The sequence below is a fragment of the Aythya fuligula genome, chromosome 5 (assembly GCF_009819795.1).
Source record: "Aythya fuligula isolate bAytFul2 chromosome 5, bAytFul2.pri, whole genome shotgun sequence".
In the NCBI taxonomy this organism is placed as follows: Eukaryota; Metazoa; Chordata; class Aves; order Anseriformes; family Anatidae; genus Aythya; species Aythya fuligula.
This window is the reverse complement of record NC_045563.1, coordinates 10,993,044-11,016,127: the sequence shown is the minus strand read 5'-3', so window position 1 is coordinate 11,016,127 and position 23,084 is coordinate 10,993,044. Positions and strand designations below refer to the sequence as shown.

The 23,084-nt window shown below is 37.0% G+C and overlaps 1 protein-coding gene across 6 annotated transcripts in view; it reads left to right on the top strand.

Moving 5' to 3' along the window:
• TRAF3 (TNF receptor associated factor 3) overlaps positions 1-22,240 on the top strand; it is a 63,308-nt gene extending 41,068 nt beyond the window's left edge. For 5 of the 6 annotated variants that reach the window (XM_032188102.1, XM_032188105.1, XM_032188103.1 and 2 more), the window contains 8 exons: positions 5-109; positions 1,024-1,191; positions 5,286-5,366; positions 8,118-8,192; positions 9,999-10,091; positions 14,738-14,878; positions 19,879-20,053; positions 21,279-22,240. In XM_032188102.1, the coding sequence (XP_032043993.1) occupies positions 5-109; positions 1,024-1,191; positions 5,286-5,366; positions 8,118-8,192; positions 9,999-10,091; positions 14,738-14,878; positions 19,879-20,053; positions 21,279-21,850 (1,410 nt within the window). In that variant the 3' untranslated portion in view covers positions 21,851-22,240. The remainder of the gene's footprint in view (positions 1-4; positions 110-1,023; positions 1,192-5,285; positions 5,367-8,117; positions 8,193-9,998; positions 10,092-14,737; positions 14,879-19,878; positions 20,054-21,278) is intronic. The other variant, XM_032188106.1, reaches the window with a different exon arrangement.
• The last annotated feature ends 844 nt before the right edge of the window (positions 22,241-23,084 follow it).

Here is a 23,084-nt window from a genome sequence, read left to right as displayed (position 1 = left end):
TCAGGTGTTTAAGGATAATTGTTGCAGGAGAGAACTTCTTGCCCTTCAGATATACTGCAGAAATGAAAACAAGGGCTGCAAAGAACAACTGTCTCTGGGTCAATTACTGGTAAGTAATCAAACATAGTCATAAGCTTTCTTTTGAGTTAAAGAATGAGAACAAATCTTGCAAATGAAAACCCTGGCCAGTGTCTTGCTCACACTGGTGATTAAGCTGCTTATTTACAAAGTTGGAACAGAGTTAGATCCTTTTGGAATTCATCTTTTTGATATGCTGTGAGGGATTGTGGTGAAAAAATAATGTGGTTGTGTGACACTAAAGCGCTCTGAAACGTTAAAGTGCAAAGCAGGGACTAGAGAGAACTTTAAAAAAAAAAAAAAAAAAATCGGGAAAAATCCTAATATATACCTTAAAAATGTGAGGGTTTTTTGGTGTGTTTATTTCTTTTATTTTTTATTACCAATGATAATCCTCTGACATAAGTGGTGGTTTATGCATGGAGTTGTGTAACCTTTGGCTTCAACAGACTCATACAGAACTTGCAGCTTTGTTTCACAAAGGTATAACAGTAATCTAGTAATTTAACAGTCAGAAGGAATGGTTATACAGCAGTGTGCAGTGAGCTGTGTGGGTATTTAAACTTGCTGTGAGTGAAACAGATAAAGTATTTAAACCCTAAAACCTTGAAGCAGCATATATGTCTGTCAGATAACATACATTGAAAAAGAATTCTTGCCTTTTGTTTAATTAGTCTGTGTGAAATTTCATACATACGCAACTTTCATACTGAAAGCATATATCTTTACCTAGAGAGCAGATTTCACTGTATTAAACACTGTCAATTCAGTGTTACCTATTCCTGAGTAGACTTGTTGCTATTTGCACACTCTCGTATGCAAGGTAACTTCTCTTACTTTGGTCCTAAGGTTACTTTGGTTTTGAAGTTGTTTAACATGGGATGTCTTCAAAGGAGAGAAGAAATGCACAAAACTTAGTTGGCTTGACTTTTCTTCATCTTTCAGATGCATTTGAAAACTGATTGTCAGTTTGAAGAACTTGCATGTCCTCGTGCTGATTGCAAAGAAAAAATATTAAGAAAAGATTTGCCAGACCATGTAGAGAAGACCTGTAAATACCGGGAGACAACTTGTAAATACTGTAAAAGCCAAGTCCCAATGATTATGTTGCAGGTGCGGTATTTTCTTGTTTCAAGATTCCATATGTTAAAATGGAGAAATAACTCTTCATGTTATGTTTAACTGCCAATAGAGTATTGTCCTCTCAGACTTAGTAGCTCAAAACAGAAAATAGGCAGTCTTTCGGAACACTTTTTTTTTTCTGTGCTACATTCCCCAGCTACTGCAGTGACTGGGGAATGTATTCTGGTTTAGTTCTGATGTTCAGATACTGCACTTTAAAAAATAAATTAGATTCACTGCCTGATAATGACACTACAGTAACTTCTGCCTTGCTTTTCTCTTTTGCTTAAATTGATATAATCTAACTCCTATCACAACAGTTGAGTGTTATACTGGAAATACATAAGTATTAGCTATTGACTGGGGAAATAACTTTTGTCTAACCCTTCTTGGGTACAGTATGAACTGTTAGAGGAAGGAAGGCAGCAATGTGGTAACAGAATGTCTTAGTGTGACCACTAATGGTGCAGGACAGGCCTAGGCCAAATTTCTGCTGTTCTGGCATATAAGTAACTTGCCTGATAAGCAGCCTGTTGTGAATTACTAAGTACAGAGCAGAGAATGAGAGAGACATACATTTTTTTAGACATAGAATTGTAAGCTGAGTGTGTGCATTATTTCCCATATTTTATGCTGATTGTCTCTTGCTGTAATTACGATAGCTCTCTATTTACATAATTTCTATAATTTGATAGTTTCTATAATTTGACAGTCTTAGATTTCAGCCCTCTTAGTATGCTAAGAGTGGTCATTCTCAGCTATGTTCTTGTATATTGTTAAGTGAATCCTCACAATGATGAGAAGCATTCCTTGCTCAGATAAGCTTTTACAAAAAAGCATAGGCTGAATCTTGCCAAGTTTGGAAGTATGTCTTTAACATATTTCAGTATATACTTGCAAGGTTTGGTACAATTAGTAATTGTGCAATTACCTAGCATTAGGTGGTTGAGATATACAAAATAGGCAAAGAATATTTTATGTACCTATTTTATTCTTGCACATGCAAATGTGAAAGTGTGTTTAGTTAGATTATGGCTGGTATTCTCCCAGAATTTTCTTTAGTTTGGGAATGGATAATAGACAAAGAATGACACTAAAAAATGTGTTCAGTCTTAATGGACAAAATCAGCGAGTATTAGATAGGTCTTGTTATACAACTGGTTTTCCATACCTAATTAACATGCTTGTGGGATCCTTGTAGACAATTGTTTTTTATTGGGGCAATGCAGTTATCACCATTTACATTTTTTGAGTCTGAAATCATCCTTACCTTTTGAAGAACATAAAACTCTGTGTTAGTTTCAGAAATCTCTTTTATCAGATATTGGTGGATTTAACACTTACGAAATCTTTGAACAAGTGGTAGCTTTCAAGATACTCAGAAGCTGAGACAAGGTTTTCTACCAGATTTTAATTCAGTGATTTACCTTTTATGTATTCATGTTGGAAATAAGAATGACATATTACACTGAAGTACAGAAAAGAATAGTTGTAAATAAAGTAATTGTTCTTCTCTTCCAAGATCTTCTCCAGATCCTTTCCTATATTTTCAGAAATTCAGTGATTATAGAAATGCTGCTGCTGTTGTTTTTTATGGCCTGATTGTATTACCTCATTATACTTTGGTAATGAGGAGAATTAGAAGCTTAATGAGACCGAACATTTGAACGAAAGGCTCCTTTTGACTTATTAGAGTTTTGTCACCCAGAGACTGAGTTCATCTCTAGCTTCTGTAGCCTAATTTTTTTTAACGTAATAATGACTGAAGCAGGTCTCAGTGACTTGAACTGAAAATGGAGATAGAGGGAGCGTACTGAGAAAAAAGGTATGCAAATGGAAACAAAAATAATTTTACCGGAGTACATATGGTTTGTGTCTTCATAGAATCCCATGATCTTGGGGGGTAGGAAATCCCCGTTGTTGAAGGCAGACTCTCTAGTTAACAAAGTTAGTTCACTTTTTTTAGATTGCATTTGTCTTGCCTGCACTGTTGATAGGTGCGTTAATGTTTTTTGATGGGTAATCCACAAAGTTAGTTGAAAGTTTATCCTATAAAATTTATAGTTGGGTAGTGTTAAGATACAGATCTGGAAGGACAGCATTACTTGGTGCCTAGGCTCTTTGCTACCTCCCTGCCCCTGCTAAGGCAATCTGAACTTCAGTCAGTAGTTGGCAATACAGCTGAGCTGGCTGGGACAGCTGCTGGGGTAGACATGAGACCTTGCTCCCTTGTTGCTGCTTTTGGGGCTAGATGTGTCCCTAATGTGGCCGTAGCTTCTCTAGAGAGCTGTGTTAATATTCTGCCTTCCCTCACCTGTGCTCGCTGCTCCCCAAGTGGTGTGCTGCCTTTGGCTTTAGGTTTTATGTGCTTGGCAGCATGTGATATTCAGATATTCTGCCATGGGAATGAGATCAGTCTGTATCCTGAGGTCACTGGTTTCACTGGGTGGACCTTGGGAGAGGAGCTGGAGAGAGGGCTGTCAGTGGGTTGCACGGGGCCTTTTTGTTATCAACCGTGAGGGAACTTTGAGCATTTATTTCATAGCCTTAGTCAGATAGCCTGGGTAGGTTAGAGAGAGCTAAAATTAGGGAAGGGATGTTAGAAGGGAGTAATTTTATTTTGTATTTCCCAAACAATCGGAGAAGTCTGTAGGACAGTAGGCTCCCAGGGCTGCATGGTAGTGTGTGATGTCTCTTCAACACAGTGACGTGTGGGGTCCAGGTCCAGTTCTTAAGTCTGTCAGAAGATATGGTCCTATAGCTGTTCTTCATCAGAATACTGCAGTCGCTGTGGCAGAAGTTGTTCTGGGGAGAGGTGTTCTCAGTCTGTGCGAGCACAGAGCCTGTTTGGGTAGCCATGTCCTGGTGGGGTAGGCCTGAACCTAGCTCCTTGCACCTTTCAGGAGGCTGTCCTGGCTGTCTGGCTGAGGAGCAACCTAAGCTTTCTTGCTTTCTGTCTCTGACTGTGTGCGCTACACCAAGTGAGGTAGTGCAAGTCAGAGGGATCCCAGGAAGGACTTGCTTCACGCAGAAGGACAGGATGCCCGATCTGCTTTTAAAACCGAGGACGTATATGTTCTCCGATGCTCACAGATTTATGACTGAGTTCTGAACCAAGACCTTTCACATCTCAGAGCTTGCGTCTCCCTTGTCTTGGTTTTGTTTCAAAGATAGACATCTATACTGGGCAAAAAAGGCATGCTACATCATCTTACTTTTCTAGTGGGCTTATAAATCTAAACCTTTGTTTCCTTTGCTTTTCTTAAGTACCAGAAATGAAACAGTTTGTTTCAAGTTGAATGGGACCTTTCCCTGACACAAAATGAAAACTTTTTTTCCAGATTTTTCATTTTGCTGAGAAAAACTGAGAAGAAATGCAAATTCAGTTAGACTGGGCCTGATTTTCTTCCCTTTCTATGGTGTTTTGGTTTGACAGCAATACTAAGGTATCTGTCATCAGCTAGGTTCAGATCAAAATGCCTGCCTAGCAGTGTGATAAATTTCATCTCTTTGAACATTGGATGTGTAGCAATGAGACTCAGTATCAGATGTTTGGGAATAAAAGTTAGAAAACCATCGGAAGGGAAATATCCTTATATAGGAGGGAAAGCTTATCAGAGATGGTACAATGCATATTGCTGGAGAGCTTTTTCATGCACTGTATGTTCTTAAAAAAAAAAAAAAAAAGGCATAAGGACATCTGCAGTGGTTCTATTCACTCTTAAAGGTGCTTGATTTTTGTGAGTAATTCTTGAGGGAGAAAACTTGATTTTTATTATTTCATTGTTCCTGAGTAAAAACAAAATACTAATCAAGAAGATTTACTCTAATGAAACAAGACAATCTTTATTAAAGTTTTATTTTTTTGTTCTTAAAACAAGAAAATATTTATTTTTGGTTCAGAATCTATCAAAAGCATTAAAGGATGTTTCAGCAATTGCAGTTGTGTAACTGCACAATTAGGATTAATGTTGGAAAAAAAAAGTGTATTTTTAATTATTGTAGGATGCTTTTCTTTGCAGGTAAGTGCTCATTAACTTCAGAGTACAAGCTGATCTGTGGTTTGTTTGCTTTTTCCTCTGTAGAAACATGAAGATACAGACTGTCCATGTGTCATGGTTTCATGTCCTCACAAATGTAGTGTTAAGACACTCATGAGGAGCGAGGTAAGAAGTCTTGCCCAGTGTTGTGCTGGAAAATCAAATATTTTTTTAGTAAGATCTCGCAAGAATTTTGCCAGAAGCCATTTCCTTCATTAAAATGTGAGATCTAAAGAAAAGCTTTTTCTACCACACAGTTAAGTGTGATTAACACTCAAGTATCTTTAACGATTTATTGAAAAACTACTTAAAAAATAATTTCTTAGTTTTGTGTCTATATTACACTTGGCTTACCCAAGACTAGTGCATGTCTCTCCTGCTTTCTTTTTAACAGCATCCCCCCCTCCACCCTACCCTAGTGTAAAGCATTTGTTGAGCACAATAGAGCAGCGTCTCAGGGTAGTGATTGTTTGTATTAAAATAGAATGAGTGAATGAAACTTTAGTGCACGTTGACAAGAGTTAAAGACTAGAAAAATATAAGGAATTGCTAGAAAGCAGAATCATTCTATGGAAAAATGTGAAGCAAGGTTATTAAATATGGGGAAAAAATAACAAATGCTTGGAGAACTAGCATGACGTACAGGGTAACATGAATACAACATGCCTACAGCCAGATGCAACAATGCATAAAAATTTCTTTTAATGCATAGAGACTTACAACGATAATATAGACCAGATTAAAGCAAGCAAACAAAATAAAAACCCAAACACACAAAGTGTCATCTTCGAACAGATCTTTGTTCTTATAAGCAGGTATAGGTAGCTTCTGTCAGTCGATGTGCATTATTTTTTTCCTCAAATAGAACTTTCTGAGGATGGGGAAGAGCTTATTTAAGTCTTCAGCACTCTGTAAACCTCATTTAAAGAAAGCCAAGTTTCTGATCTGAGGATGTCAGCTCATCTCTTTCTACTTATACTTCCTCGGTTGGATTTTTTTCAGTTACACTTGTAAATTATTAATCATACATCACAGTACCCAAGGTGTATAAAGCACCTCCCAAACATGGGCAGCATTTTCCTTTAGGATAATGAAATCTAACATGTATGTTAGATAACAGAAATTAAACAGAAATTAACAGAAATTAAACTGCTAAGAAAAAAGAAAGTATATATCCTGGGCCAATTCTGTCAGCAAGTTTCTGAATTAAACACTTCTGAGTTTAGACCCTGGTTCTGGAGCACTTGTGCATAGTTAAATCTTGAGCAGTTATTTTGTGAAGAGGTATATCTTACTGCTAAAGAGAATTGTCCCACTAATTTGCATGACATCAACCCAGGCTTTATCACTTCATTGCACATATAGCCAGAAAGGAGTTCTGAAACCACTGGTAGAATTAGAACTTCAATCTTGCCCTGCATCATACGATGTTACATGTTGCTTAATTTTTTTCTGATCCCGTCAGTGTATATATATACGTGTATAATATAGCTTAGCTGCATGGTTAGGGACAACAATTCTAATGCCAAAAATGGAAAAATGCCTGCCTAACAGTTTGAGAAAATTCTGTAGCGCACAAAAAGCGACTATCTAACTGTAGAATAAATGGCAATTTTTCATGTTTAATTCATAATTCTTTGGCAGACTTCTAGTTTGGAGAAGTTGAAAATGTGGCATTCTAGTAAGCCTGCTATACCACATGTCTCATTCTTATTTGGTCTCTTTTCTGAACCGTGTGTTTCTTTTGAAACTACAGTATGAATTTCTACAGATAGTGAAATGTAATAGGTGTATATCAGAGATGAGTGACTGCATCTCGGTATCAGATTGTAAAGCCTGTCCTGTCCGTTCCAGAGCTGCAGGTTCAAAGCAGAAATTGGTTCGCCCCTTCTTCCTTGGAGGTGGATGAGCTGATGAGTCATATGGGACTTATTGTGTGGGAATTTCACATGAGATCTTGAAAGCCAAAAGAGTGGTACCAGCTGAGGAGCTAGACTCTAGCTCCTGTCTGCTTTGTGGGAAAGACAAATTGCAGATCCTCTTTTTGAAGAGAGGGTGTTTGTTGCTCTGTCCTTTGCAAAAATGGCTCTTTGCTCCAACTTTTAGGCAGTTTGCATCTAGCTGCTGCCCTCTGTGCTGCAATGGCTGTTGTCTGTATATATGCATACGCTTCTGTGAATTGGTTTATTTTGAAAGGAAAAGTGGTCTGTGTTCATAATAATCTAAAATACTGGAATAAATCTCAATCTGTGAAAAATGCAGGCATTTTACTAATCAGTTTTAGTCCGGTGTACTGCATTTTAAAAAGTTACTTAACTGTACCTACTATAAAACTGTCTGTTTCATGCAGTACTTGTTTAGTCTTTTTTGTGTAATATAACCATTAATTTTGGCACTGAGAATTGCATGTTATGTTTTGAAAAATTGGTTCCTTGTGCAGTTAGAGTTAGAAAAGATGTACTTTGCTACAGTGAAACTGATCCTAAGACTTAACCAGAACACCAGTAAAAATCACTTGGTGAGCAAAGATTAGTCATTCATTAAAGTCCATTCATTAAAGTCAAATGAAATAATATGAATAATTGTAAACTGTTCTTGTTTGCTTTTTTAATTGGGTTGCTTACTGAAATAGTCTTTAGTAGAAGTTTCACTGTATATTAAATGTATCACACTGTATACTGTATTGGCATGTGCGTGTGGTTTACATATGTGTATATAAAGTATTTGCACTTTAGTTCAGACTGGAGAAAATATACACACGTGTATTGTATGTTCTGCAAATGGCACACTACAAATCTGATAACCTGTGCCCTTTATGTTTTGAGCATTATCATGCAAACGTCTTTTGCCAAAACTCACATTTTTTTCCTATTGCAGTTGAATGCACATTTGTCAGAATGTATTAATGCCCCAAGTACCTGTAGTTTTAAGCGTTATGGCTGCACTTTTCAGGTCAGTATATAACAATTATACTTCCCAATTGATGAAAGTCTGCAAGTAGAACTTAACTCTTTGGCGTGAAAGTTCTGGACTTCTCTAGTCTTGGTTAAGAAAAAGTCATCCAGTTGGACCAAATGATTAAGCAGCAGAGATGATTGTTGTTTTTTTTTTTTCCATTTTAAAAGTAAATGATATTAAAAACCCATACATTCCTTTAATGCTTTGAGAGTTCAGTTGTTAGGTACATCTTTGTTGAAACAGGGAGGTTGACATATTTGAAGAACTTAGTAAGTTAGAATAAGAGTAATGTTGCTTCTGTTCTTCAGAAAATAAACCAGTAACTTCACTTGTTTCTATGAAAGTATTTATTTTCTTAACCTAGGTATGTTTATATTTTCTTTCATTTGTTTGTCTTAGCATTTTTATTAAGTTTAGACATAGATGAGCCCATTTAAAACATGTATTATGTGCATTCATATGTCTGTGTGCACATAGGTGTATAGTCAAAGTATAGCTGAAATCTGTTTAAAAAAATGTTCTAGACTTTAATCTTAGCACTCCCTGTGATGTTAATTAAAAAAAATATGTATATCTAACACTGGATTCAGTAGTAGTATTCCAATCACTTGTAATGTTCTGCTCCCGATGGCATATATCATAGCGATTTTGTATGCTTATATAATGAAAGGATTATTCAGGAAATTTCAGAAACTGCTGACAGGAAAAAATTAAGTTTATCAGATAGTGTCATTCGTTTGTTAGTCCATGAGAGCTTAAAGAGACAAGAACTGTAAGTAGCAACACTTCTCAATAAACTACTTCCAGCAGGTATTTCCAGTTTTTTAAATAATGAGCATTCATCATTTTAAGTGTTAGCAGTAATGCTCTTAGTTGTAGAATTGATCAATGCTATAATCCTGCCCACTGTTATGTCGTATGTATTGCCATTCATTTTATGTATGTATATGTGTGCATATATGTACATATATCCACATATATATTTTTAATACTTTATATAGAGTACATACTTTGAGGATCATTGAAACCTCTTCAGTTTCTTTGGAGCTTATCTGCCATCGCTGCTAATACACTCTGCATTGCAAAACACTTACTGAAGTAGGTGTAATGCAACACAATACAAACAAAGTAATATGGTCCGCATCTTATGTACTCTGTATATGATCTATGTGTGTTCTGTAAACTTCTTATACAGTGATTATTTGTAACAGCATTTATAGCTTGTGCAGAGGCAGCGTATTTGAATATCATAGAGCTATCATGATAACATCTTAGGATGACAAACTAGTCATTGAAATATTTCTCAAAGTAGTTGATAAAGCTGGCAGTTTCCAGTGATGAATTTGTCTTAAATATCTGTCTTTAATACTCAACTGAGGGTAAATTTAGTGCTTTTGAAGCTGCTTATGAAATACAACAGAAGTTTAAATTACGCTTTGGGGAATTGGACACTTTAGGTTTTGTATGCCTCAAGAGTTTTATTATGCTTTATTTAGTGTAAAGCTACGCAGAAGGCTCTGAAATACAATTCATTTTGTAAATCTTGCTCGCCTTTATTGTCTCTGACGTATAGAGTTTATTGGATGGAGATATATGGCAGTTGTATAAAACACTTGCTATATTAACTGTTTTCCTGACTTTTGTAAATTCTCAAGTAGATTTCCCTTCTCTCTACAGTTCTGCAACATGCATCCGTGAACCAAAATACATAGTGTTGGTTCGATGTCTTGATATACTCTTTCTTTGTAGGTTTAAAAGAAGTGGAATTGGCTAAAATGTATAAATTCTTTGTTGTCACAGGGAACAAACCAACAAATTAAAGCACACGAAGCCAGCTCAGCAGTGCAGCATGTTAACTTATTGAAAGAGTGGAGCAATGCTCTAGAAAATAAGGTATATCTTCTACTCACTTCTAATTTTCATTGATTTCTTTAAATCATCTAAAAGTACTGGAAGAAGCACTTTTTTTTGTTTAACAGCTGTTCAACAGTACAGCTAAAGCAGTAGTAGGCTCCAAAAGCACTCAAGCCACATATTGTAACCCTACCTTTATTATAATAGAATGCTATAAGAAACTTGGCTTCGCAACTCCATGTACAATTTTCCTCATTGGTAGCTTATTAGTTAAAACACTCTGTTCACTTAGATAAACCACCTTAATATTTAATATAATATCCAATATTAAATACCCTCTCTGAGCTGCCTTCTTACAAAAAAGAGGGTTCTGAAAGCTATGGCAGTACTATGAGCTGTATTTTTTCTACCTCAGTATTTTTCAAGGGGTAACGTTACTAGAAATAGCATGTAATAAACTAGTTTTTGTTTTTTTTTGTTCTTGCTCTCCAAACTTGATGACCTGCAAAGGTTAATTAAAGTAAACATCCTGTAACTCTTGGGGATGATGACTTCTGCTTTGGCATTGGACCAGAGTGAAGTTGTTGCAGTGCATCCTTGAGTTTCATAGTATTTTAGATTGTTTGGGATTTAGGAGATTCTGGAAATCACACAAAGAACAGCCATGATCTTGGGAATAGTTTAAATGACTTAATTCTTAATTGGAGAGCAGATGGTTAAGCTTCTGATTTTTAAAATGCAAAATTTCCGAAGTAGTTGTTGCTTTTTTGCATCTTTTGGAAAAGGTTGCTGTTCTTATAGTTCTACATACGTTAAATAATACTGTTGCTTTTTTTTGGTGGTAGTGGGGACCCCAGAACTAATAGAACTGTTCTAGAAATGCAGGCAGAAGAATCAGGAGCCCCTTTAGGTTTTTCTAGAGTGAGTTAAATGAGAGTAGTAATCCCAGCCTAACTTCAGTGGCACTTGGATATGTGTAGCTTGTGACTTCTGTCATCTCCCAGCAGACTGCTAGCAATGGTTTAGCAAGCTGTCTTGAAAGTGCTTTCCTCTGCTGGTCTAGCACAGTGCTCTGTCATGCATGGGTTTCCAGCAAAGTCCTGCAGCTACAGGAAATGCAGTTTTAAAGCAGAAGTTAACAGGAACAGCAAAATACAGTTTTGTCCCTAGCATATTAGTCTGTGGATTGCATTTTTTTTTTCAACTTGAAGTTCTGTAAGGGAAACCATTGAGCCTGCGAGAGGTCTAGTGCAGTGTTAACTCTTTTCACGTACAATTTTTACTAAGTGTGTAAATTTTAGTTTGTTGGTCAATATCAATACTTAAGTTTGCTTTTGCACTTGAATCTTTCTGTTAATGTAGGAACTGTGCATTTTTGGTTTTAACAGATACCAATTCATATCCTTAGTTTTGTTTTTCATTAGTCTGAGTAAAACGATGCAATTTATTTTGCATAATTGGGGAAGAAGCAGCGTTCCCTGTGACTTCCAGAATAGATCACTTCCTGCCTTTTGGCAGTGTCCTGAGAGGTGCTTCATCATTTACAAAATGCTCAGCAGTTCTGTGTCTGTCTCTTTCAAAGCTAAGAGAATATACACTTTACTATGTTTTTTAATGTGTTGATAGTTCTTTTAACTTCCATTTAGGACATAACTGCTTATCATTGTTTGTCCTTTTTTTTTATTTGTCCTTTTTCTTTTTCACTTCCTGCTTTGTAGACTTCTTCCTATTCATAATAAAGAGTTGAATCACTGGAAATCCCAAGACAGTGCCAAGTTACCAGAATAGCTAACCACATATCATATGTTAGTGACTTTATTCTAGAGAAGGGTAATAAAATTTGTAACTTCCTTGTTGTTCTCTTTGAGAAAAAAAACGCTCTGCACTGAAGACAGTGCAAAGTTGACTTGGCTGACGAATATCACAAATCATGGCCCCACTGAAGTCGGTGGAAGTCTTGTCACTGGTTTCTGGAGAGTAAAGATCTCATTAGGGGTACTCACTGTGAAATGCAGGGGATAGGAGACGTTGCCTTCTCCCAGTCACAGTGTTCTTTAACAGAGATGTGGAGTACGCAAGCTGAAAGCTTTCATAGCTACAAAGGCTGTGCTGAGTTACGACTTAAGTATTTGAATGGTCTTATTAGCAAAAAGTAGTTAAGAGGAGGTCAGATTTAAAATCTTGAATCACAAGTTTGTGGGATGAATTAAAATTGAGTGCTCTATTTGCTCTGTTATGGGACAGACTTGCAGACTGAACTCCTCTAGGTTTTATGGTGATGGAAGTAATGATTTGAACACAATTTTGTGGCTTTGTACCATTCTTAAAGAAATCTGGTAGAAACAGTTTATTTTTAATGTGACTTAAATATGGGACCTGTCTGTTCTAATCAGATTCTTTGTGGCTTGAGGGTTTCTTTCAGTCTGTTTGCTAATCAATAGTGGTAAGAATAGCTTTATTTGAAAAACTACTGAATAAGTACACACTTTACCCTAGCAGTTTTTCAAATATGACCAAAAAGTAAAGGAAGCTGATGGTTGATGCAGTTTGTAAGTGGATGCCCTGTTTCCTTTACGCTGTTTTTCATTTAATTAACCTAAGCTCCAAAGACTTATGCCAAATGTAATTATGAAACTGCATTTAGTGTTTAAAGATTTCTTATTCACAAATTGCCACCTAAATACAGTTACTGAGTTAGCATCGACTGCTCTTTATGATTAAGGACTGCAGGACATAATTCTGTTTCTCTTATGATCTGTAAAACTGCGTGGAAAATCTTGGTACAAGATAAACCCACGTGTTATAGCTTGTACAAAAATGGAAATGTAAGGCAGTAACACTGTGCCACTAGCATTACGACTGGGAGGCCTGAGCAGGAAAAAGTGAGAGGGAATGTAAAGATCACGATTAACTGAAGAACTCTGATTCATTAAGGAAAAGGAGGATGTAAAAATGGCTACCCCAGCAGATCTGAAATAAGTGGGAGGCAGGGGAGCTAATTTAAATTTGCACTTGTTCTTGAGAATTTTCTGACACCTAGGCATGCATTCCCATAGCCTCAGGATTTTTGCTCCCTGCATGGGTGAAATCAGCTTAGTCTCATTACTGGTGACCAGCCCTTTTGTGCTAGTGTTTGATAGATAAAAGGTGGAGCTATTTTAAGTGTTTCTATACACACATGTTATGCTATATGGAAAGGTAGATACCAACCTATAATATGAAGTATCATCTCTCTATGTTTTTGGGCCCATGTTCAACGTGCTGAATGCCTTTGGACTCTGGCGGTCCTTTTGTGCACAGTTTAGGCTAGTATAGAGACTAAAATTATTTGCCTTTTTAAACAGGCTAGCTGCTTGAGTCTGGGAATGCAGTGATGCTCAAGTAATCCAACTGTGTCTGATTAGAGGGCAGTTACAGTAGTGGAATTCTACAGAGGTATCCACATCAGAAGTAAAAATGGTGTGACCCCAAATGCCAGTGTATTTGCTGAGGCAGGGGATAAGTTTTGGGGGGAACATGAAGCATCTAAGTAACTGGTCTTAATGTGGAATGTTTATCAAAAGATTTTGGTGGGTTGAAAACAGTGCTGCTCGTTATCCACATTAAAGATCTAACTGTGGAATGAGTCTGGATATAGGATCATTAAGGTTGGAGAAAACCTCTAAGATTATCTAGTCCAACCATCCACCTGAATGTCCATGTCCAAATGTTACTTTGGGTTGGTTGTTTTCCACGTTTTTGTTGTTGAATAATCTTACCTAGGGAAAATGAGGTCGGGGAAAAAAAGGCACCTTATCACCACCCTTCTCCAAACCACATTAATGAACAGAACACAAAATAGTGTGTACCTGCAGTAACAGAGAATATTTACTGTATTACTTTCATCTCCAAGGAGATACAATATATGATATTCTTGTAACAAGGCTCATGTTTTAAAATCAGAATGAGTCACTAATGAATGAATTCATAAAATGTCAATACAGAGAGAACATAATCATCAGTCTGTCTCTGTAGCTCTTTATTCTTTTTTTTTTTTGCTAGTAGACACCATTGGATTTTCCTTCAGATACATGGATCCCTTCTATATTTGTTCATCAAAGGAGTCTTCATCACCATCACATTCCGTGAAGCCAAGTCAATCCCATTCAGATGCCATTTTAACTTAAATTTGCTATATATCAGAATAGATTGGAATAAGTGGAATAAGACTAATGTTTCCCTTTCCTAACTAGCTTTCCATCTGTCCAACTTTTCTTTGGTATCCCTGTCTGTGAGGGCTCAGGTTGGTTCTTCCAGCTCCTAGCCACTGTCAAGTCAATGGTTGTTGTACTAACAAGGTAGTCATGGTTCCACTACCTGGTTAGTGGAAACTGGGAAACCAAACCATTAAATTACAAACCAAAGGAAAGATTATGCTTAGAAACAAGTTCTATTGCTGTTTGTGTATCCCATCTGTACTTTTATTAGCCAAAGTTGTACCAGTACCACTCTGGAAGTGGAAAAGTAGCTACTGGAAGGTTATGTTGGTTTTGTTTTGTTTTTTTATATTTACTTTTTTGGCAAGACATAGAGGAGATCCTAGTAAAATCTTTCTCCCTTTCATGTATGCAAGACAGTTTAAAAATAATGAAGTTACAGGTATTCTTAATAAACTCTGGCAGGAGTAATTGTAGAATTTTTTCCAGGTGGCCTTGCTCCAGAATGAAAGTTTGGAAAAGAACAAGAGTATACAAACTTTACATAATCAGATTTGTAGCTTTGAAATAGAAATTGAAAGACAGAAGGAAATGCTGCGGAATAATGAATCTAAAATACTTCATTTACAGGTAAGAAATTTAGAATATCCCCATTAAAGCAGAAATGGTAGTAGCTTCTGTACTGTACCTTTACACTTGGGAAGTGAGGCGTTCAAATTAAAAGGGGGGGGAGAGTTGACCTTATTTTAAAGGTACTCTAAATTTTTTTCTTCTGGTCAGCAGCTGGCTTGTTTTTGTTGGAGTAAGATACTTCACCAGAACACCACAGTTGACGACCCAATGTTAAAACGAAGCCCCATTAAAAAAGGAAAATTATTAAAAGCAAAGTTAAAAAATATCTGAAGAACAATCATAATTATATTTTACTCTGTGAAAAATACTTAATACTTGTTTGAGGAACTACTGTCAAATGACAGGAAAAGCTTAGCACCTTAAAACTGACATACTTATTGTATATTTCTTTTCTACTTGCTGATATATTAAGAAGTATTAATCATGAGTGAGATCAGTCTAGGGTAGAATTAAAATCCAGAGGTAGTACGATGTATTGGAATACTCTTTAAAAAAAAAAAAATCTTGGCCTTTGAGCCTCCTGAGAAAACTGCATCTATATATTCCTTTGCTAGTAGGTCTGAGTTTCGTATTCTGTGGTCTGAATCACCTGGCCACAAAACATAAAGTAGAAGCCCTCTGGGTACAGTAGCACAGTGCTTAGCCCAAGTTGAAATACTTTGCTCTGTGTTCAGACCTAACTTGGAATGTGGATGCTGGGAGTTTGTGTTAGCATGCGTGATGTTACACACAAGTAGGGGAACTTCAGGAAGTAGGTTAGCGAGCTGCTGTGAACATACTGTTTACACATTATGTTAGCACATCTGCTGCCAGAATATCAAGTATCTGCTTTATCATCCATTTAAAAGGAATGTAAATAAAAGTAGCTCTTTCACTTACTGTTCACTTCCTATATTGAACTAGAGAAGTTCATACTCAGGACAGATGTAAGTCTCCAAATTATAGTGTAAGTTAAGCGACAGCAACTTTTCTCTGTATAGCACGTACTCTTGCCATGTTCTGCCCACGTGGTAACCAGTCTAGCCTGCCTTAGCTGTTGTTACTTGGTCTGATGATAGTTTGGGATGTGGCTGCATGCTTACAGTATTGTGTTCTGACATTGAGAAGCTAATCCATGTATGTACTGATATTGCTGATTGAACCTGCCTGGAGGTAAGTTAATTTGTAAGCCTGGGTTTTTACACGTGCTGTCTCAATAACCAGTGATGAGGAGGGAAACGTAGAAAACATAGCACAGTTTCTTGATTATCTTGATGACTGATTGCAATGTCTTTGATTTCCCCAAGCCATAAGTGTGTTAACAAAAATCAATTTTCAAATGCTTTGTGCTTAGAAAAACAAAACAAATAGAGTTGGCAGATTGCAACAGGTATTTTTGATGGGTAATAGGTACTGAAGAGGGTGTGGGTTTTTTGCTTTTTTTCTCTTCCTGCCTCCTCCTCTTTACTTGTTTTTGCCAGTTACTTTAGTTTAGTTATTTTAAGCCAAGCTGCATTTTTACAGCATTTTCTGCCAGATTCCTTTCACTTATTGGAACTTCCTGGTTCAGTCAGGTTGTTAAAGCCATCCTGGAAATTCACCTCAATTTACTCCTCCCTGAACAACTTGATTGGCCTCCTTCTGTTGCCTGCTAGGAGCTGAAGGAATTGGTTACCTGGTGTGAACAATTTTCTGAGTTGCATTGAGCAGCCATGACTGTTGCAGAGCCACAGATAGCTCCAGAGCTAACAGATTTAGGTCTGGAGAACTACTACGTGCGTAGTCCCCCACGTCCGATGCGTGCTAGTACCTGCCAGTAGAAATTCAGTATTGTCATTTAGTCTTCTGTGGCACGGCAAGAACTGTTTTGTTGAGCACAACTGGCATCATCTGCACTGTGAAGCATTTTAGCCCAACTCCTGAAAAAGCATCGAAGGTTTATGGGCACTGAAATGAACCAATAAATGGGTTCTTAGAATGGGTTCGTACTTGGCCTTAGGACGTTTTGATTCACATTAATTTTCTATATACTAGTGTCTAGGGGAAGAATTGCTGCTTTTTCTAGCTCTGTTCCACTAGCTTTACCAAGAGGATATGTGATATTTTTTTTCAACTAGTATCTTTTGGAAAAAAACATTCACATCCAGTCTCCAGTATCTTTGAGCATACAGAATCATACTAGTAAACCAAGTCTTAAACTCAGTGTGGACATGAAATGTGTAAGACAAAAGACAACCATCTTATGAATATATATTTTTTGATAGATAATACATCCCTTCAAAGAAAGAAGGATACATAATTTGTTTCCCAGTAAAGTAGCACCCTTGGTTCCTTTTCTGGTGTGTTCTTTTGCTGTTCAGTTTTGCTCTATCAGTTGCAATGGAAGGATGCGGTAGGAACATCTTAAAGAGAGAAAATGGCAAATACAGTTTGGTCAGCTTATGAAACTTGCTGCATTCTTTTAATCATAGTAGTGCTAATATTCAGAAAGTGACTTACACAAACCCAAACCTTAAATGAAAATCAACGTCCAGAAGAGTAGTTTTTCAGGTATATAGCTCTGTAGATTAATGATCTGGAGAGGTCAGTTGCTGGAATAAAAAGTTCATGCAGAAAATTGATGTCTACTTGAAAATTTATGAGTACAGTATGAGACATCTGTGTGCTTTCTAATGGCATAATTAGAGAGAGTAAGGTTCTCAACTGCTGCATTAAATTCAGATTTAGTACATCAGTATCTCCCAGCATGAGGGAGACTTGACTCCCTGTAGGGTAAAAAACATAGAGATCCCACTGCTTTTTTAAAAACGGGATGCAAGTTTATTTGAGATGATTTTGTATCTTGAATTCACATGAGGAGGTGCAAGATATTAAATGCTACACACTTGTTAAAAAGAAGCTAAAACCCCAAATCGGTGGTGTGCATACGAAAGCAGAACATTGCAAACAGGTTGATGGAGGGAAGTTGGTCCCTGGTAACAACTTTGAGAAAGCTTTCTTCTAAAAGGAAAATAGCTTATAACTGTTTGCATCTTTGGCACTTTCCCAGTTCATCTAAAAATGTATTTTTGTGTGATGCTGTGTTAGTGCCAGGAGGTCCCAACAGGAAATGAGAGCATCTCTGTGTGAGACACTGTACAAACCCCAAAGCATGTTATTGTCCTTGCCTTGGAGAGTTCATGTTTTGTGTGAGTACTGGAAAAGTGTTAGACTTAGGCACACCTTAGTTCTTAGTTCTCAGTAAACTTAATGGCCGAGTCCTGTGGCTCTCACAGTGTTCATTCAGGCCATTTCTTGGTGTGTTTCTTTTTGTATGTATAGCAAACAGCTGTTCTGTTTTGTTTTCTGATTATTGTCAGTCTAAAAGAGGGTGCAACTGTGTCAGTAGCTGAACGATTAGTATGTCCAGAAAAGTTGGTTGATCTATTTAATGGAACCATAGCCCATTGTGAAGGAAATCTGTCTTAACCTTAAACCACAGTCCTAATCTTGCAATATATATAAGTTTATATAAGCTTGTTTTAAAAACACCAACATAGAAATAAGTAGTTAATCTTGAAATATGTTGGATTACTTTGTGGTTTGGGGACATAACAAAATAAAACACTCCCACAACATGATTTTGCTAACTGGTTTGTCAAATTGACAGCCTTCAATTAAGCATTACAGACTTCCAGTATAACTGAAACCACATGATTTAAAAAAAAAAAAAAAAAAAAAGCAAATGCCTAAAAGGGAAATGAAGGTTGCATGAGGCAGAAGGTTTTTCCCCATCAGTGGGGAACATTGAATCCACATGGCTAACCAGAAGGCAAATGCAAAATAACTTTTTCTTGTTTTGTTCTCAAATGCCACTACTGTTTTTTGTTATTTTTAAAGAAGTGAAAAGTCATTTTTACATGTGTTGGCATTATATGATGATAAACTATAAAGTTAGACTTGGACTTTTAACTGTAGGTGGTAGCAAAAGTAGTTTCTTGTCTCAAATATTTCTATTTATCGTTTGTACTTCATATATGAATATGGGGTTCTGGCTAAAATTCCTGCTAGTTTTAATATAGCTGTGACAACATCAAATACTATGTATTTCTTGCACCAGAATTGAGGTAGACTGGGGAGTATGTTGTCCTCTGTATTTACTGAGGTGCTTGCAGTATTCCTCTTGCTGGGAAAAACAGTCTTTCTGTATCTGTTTTTTCTTGACTGTGGCTTTTAATGGCTTTCCAAAATCAACTATGTTTTTTTTCCCTTTGTTTTCTTAAAAAGATTTGACTAGCAAGCACCTTCAGGACGTGTGGTTTATTTAATTTAGGAAGTGAGGGTGGGAATTTCAAAGGTGCTTAAGGGGTCAGAAGTGCTAGTTCTGCTTATGCGCTTCAGGGCTTTTGTTCCTAATGATATGGGCACAAAATAACTTAGGCATTGATAGCTGGTTTATGGAAACTTGTAGCTTGCTGATGCCACTGTATCTGCACACATTCACACTCCTGCTCCGTGTGGAGTGCAGGAGTGCTGTTGTTTTTCCCGAGGGGTAAGTTACGTTGGTTTTACCCAACAATAAAAGCATACATGCTAATAGCCACTTGATTCACACCATGGGAAGTTGTTGTGCCCATACTACGTTGCTTAAGTACTCTAAAACGAAACCCAACAAATTCCAGCCCATAATACTGATATGGAGGCATTCAGAATATTGTACTTGCATCAAAAGGCTTTTTAAAAAGAAATCTTCAGACAAGAGCACTCTAACAATTTTGTTTTTAAGTGATTGTGTTGACAAGTCTAATAGTGCTCTAATACTAATATCTATGCAGCACTAAAGACTTCTGAGGTGTTTTGTAAATACTTGGGCTATTCTGCTGAATTTTCAGGTCTCTTTGTGTTATTTCAGTATTTGACCTAAGTGAAACTTTTTGTATCGGAAATGCATCTTATGGAAATCTAATCCTTGTTTATCTTGAATAAATTGTCTTTATGTTGAGTTTTTTCTTTTAACTCCAACTTACTGTTTCATGAAGCGAGTGATAGACAGTCAAGCAGAGAAACTGAAAGAACTGGACAAGGAAATCCGTCCCTTCCGACAGAACTGGGAGGAGGCTGACAGCATGAAGAGCAGTGTAGAATCCCTCCAGAACAGAGTGACTGAGCTGGAAAGTGTTGACAAAACTGCAGGGCAAGGAGCTCGAAATACAAGTAAGTGGAAGCAGAAGGGTCCGAAGTACTCAGTGCGTTGTCAAAGGAGAAATGGGACTGGTTGAATGCCACTCCCATTGCCATTTTCCTGTGGAGCATCAAAAATGCTGATCCTTGTGATTCATAAATAGGGAACTATGTAGTTGCTTTGTTAATGATGTGGCATTGCTCCGTGATGTTTTTTAGGTTTGTTTCTTGTTTTTTATTTTTTCTTGACCCTTGCCTTGATTATAACTTTAGTTCATTATAAATGCTTCTTCCACTGATCTTTGAAAGCTAATAGCTTTCAGCAGCTTCTTTAAATGTTGTCTCTGTATTGACAAGTCATCTTTTGTTACTGTTCTCACCCATGAATAGATCAACATTACTGTTTCCCACTTGAAATCATGTGTTCTGCTGTCTATTACAGAGCTATATTTGTATCCCAAAGAATACTGCAGGGATGTGCTTGAGTAACAAGGTTATTGCCATACTTGTTGAATGAAGTAAAAACCTGGAGTTTATGAAGATAGCATAGAACATTCATAAGGTTTTAAATGATAAGGGCAAGCAACTTGACATTTGAACAGATGTGTGTGCAACAAACCTACCTTACAAATGCATCTGTTTCTCAGTATTTCATGTTGGTCAATTTTGCCAGTATGCAGAGAGAATGAGTAACGCTACTTCTCATGCAAGGGAAAGGAGACATTAAAAATAGACCTTCTTCTGAAGTGACTGACTATACAGTGCAGAGCTAAGCTTGAATTTTGTGCTATTACAATGAACTTGAGACAAGGTAAAGGCACTTGACTTCTCAGTCGAATAGTGAGAAGAACATTTTGAGTAATCAGTGGTGCCTCTGAATTTCAGAGGGATTATGTGGAATCTGTGACTCCTTCCAAGGCCTTCGCTGCCAATAATAACCTGCAGATAACGCTATCAGGTCTTCTCTCTAAAAAATGGGAGTCTCTGTAGTTACATTGCTCACTGATCTGACAAAATTTCTTAGATGACTGGACTTTCACTGCATGCATCATTAATACCCGTGGATGTAAAAATCCCAATTAACCTGGTTTCTGGCTGGCAAGCTGTTGGCTGTAGAAATTGTTTCAAAAGTGACCAAATGTGGTTTGGTTCTTGGGGAAGGAGATGTTTGTGTATACGATAGCAGTATTGGTGATAGATTTTTACAATCTTGAGAAAAAACTCTTCTCTTACCCAAGTCTTCTCCGTTTTCTAACAGGCCTGCTAGAGACACAGCTGAACAGGCACGATCAGATGCTGAGTGTTCATGATATTCGGCTGGCTGACATGGACCTCCGATTCCAAGTGCTAGAAACTGCCAGTTACAACGGAGTACTAATTTGGAAAATTCGAGATTATAAACGTCGGAAGCAAGAGGCAGTCATGGGGAAGACTCTGTCCTTGTACAGCCAACCCTTTTATACTGGATACTTTGGCTACAAGATGTGTGCCAGAGTTTACCTTAATGGAGATGGCATGGGAAAGGGGACGCACTTGTCGCTGTTTTTCGTCATAATGCGTGGAGAATATGATGCATTGCTTCCTTGGCCATTTAAGCAGAAAGTGACTCTAATGCTAATGGATCAGGGACCGTCTCGACGCCACTTAGGAGATGCTTTCAAGCCAGATCCCAACAGCAGCAGTTTCAAGAAGCCAACTGGAGAAATGAACATTGCATCCGGCTGCCCAGTCTTTGTGGCTCAAACTGTTCTAGAGAATGGAACGTATATTAAAGATGATACTATTTTTATTAAAGTCATAGTGGATACATCGGATCTACCAGACCCCTGACATACGATGGGGGAGGCAGATTAAACAGAAGACAACTCCATTTGGGGGTTTTGTATCAGTTTGTCTTCAATCAGAGGTCCTAAAGCTCACAGAACCACCTTGTGGAACAGACGGAAGAGTTTGAAGGCATAACTGCATAGGGTCCAATTGCGAAAGTAGCAACACATTAAGAAATCATACCATGGTGTATTTTTTAATAGAACTAGCGACACTTAAACTCTGAAGAATCATTTATCCCTCATGAGGATAATGATTATGGTCAGAGAGGGTTTTTGTTTTTGTTTTTAACTTATTAATGATCTAGTCAATTGGAGGTGAAAAGACATATACAGTATGTGCTGAATAAATTACTGACTTTTATTTCTTTAAGCTAGAATACAAAAAAAAAAACCATTCACATGTGGGCTAGCTGGAAATTGTCAGCATGTTAAAGAAGAAATGAAGTAATGTTGCAATTATATTATTTGAAAAACTGAGGTGCAATCTTGTCTGAAATATAGTATATTGTCTTTTTAAGGCCTCATCTGGTCTCTGTTTTAATAATTACTTTGTCAGAAGATCTTGGAAAAGTATCCATGTCTTCTCAAAAGTATCTGAATCAAAATCATATTTTTATTTAAAGTTCTATTGTTACAGAAAACATTTTATTTTAAAACTGTTGATAGACTGATATTTCTTGGAAGAAAAATAGAAGAAATCAAACACTGGTTATCACTTGTGATAGGAAAAAAAACTATTCAATTCTGTTATTTCTCTTTAGAAATGTAAACCTACAATATATGTCGTAGTTAATGACACTATTTCAAAATTAAGGAAAAATCACTCATGGATGCTGTGCATCATTATCAGATTTATAATTGTTTTCACCCTAAAATAGGGCATTTGTTGAACTTTGGAGTTCTAAACGGAATCCTGTACATTTTTTAAAGTTCTGCCCCATGCTTTCCAATCAAGCTATATATGTTGCACATTATGCTGTCAGCAGTATATAGTATATTCAGTATTGGGGAGGAGGATTAGTGCTGAAAAAGCCTATATGTTTGTTCCGTACTAGCAGCCATTGCTTCTTAAGGACAAATCAGCCATGTCTTAATACAGTGATGGTGGCTTGCATGCATACATGTGCCTTAGGTGTGCTGTGCTGCTTATAAACCATAGCTTTTTATTCAGATTGATTCTGATATCTGAAATGGTAGTTTAATTGGACTTCAGGCATAATGTTTAGCCTTGTCTT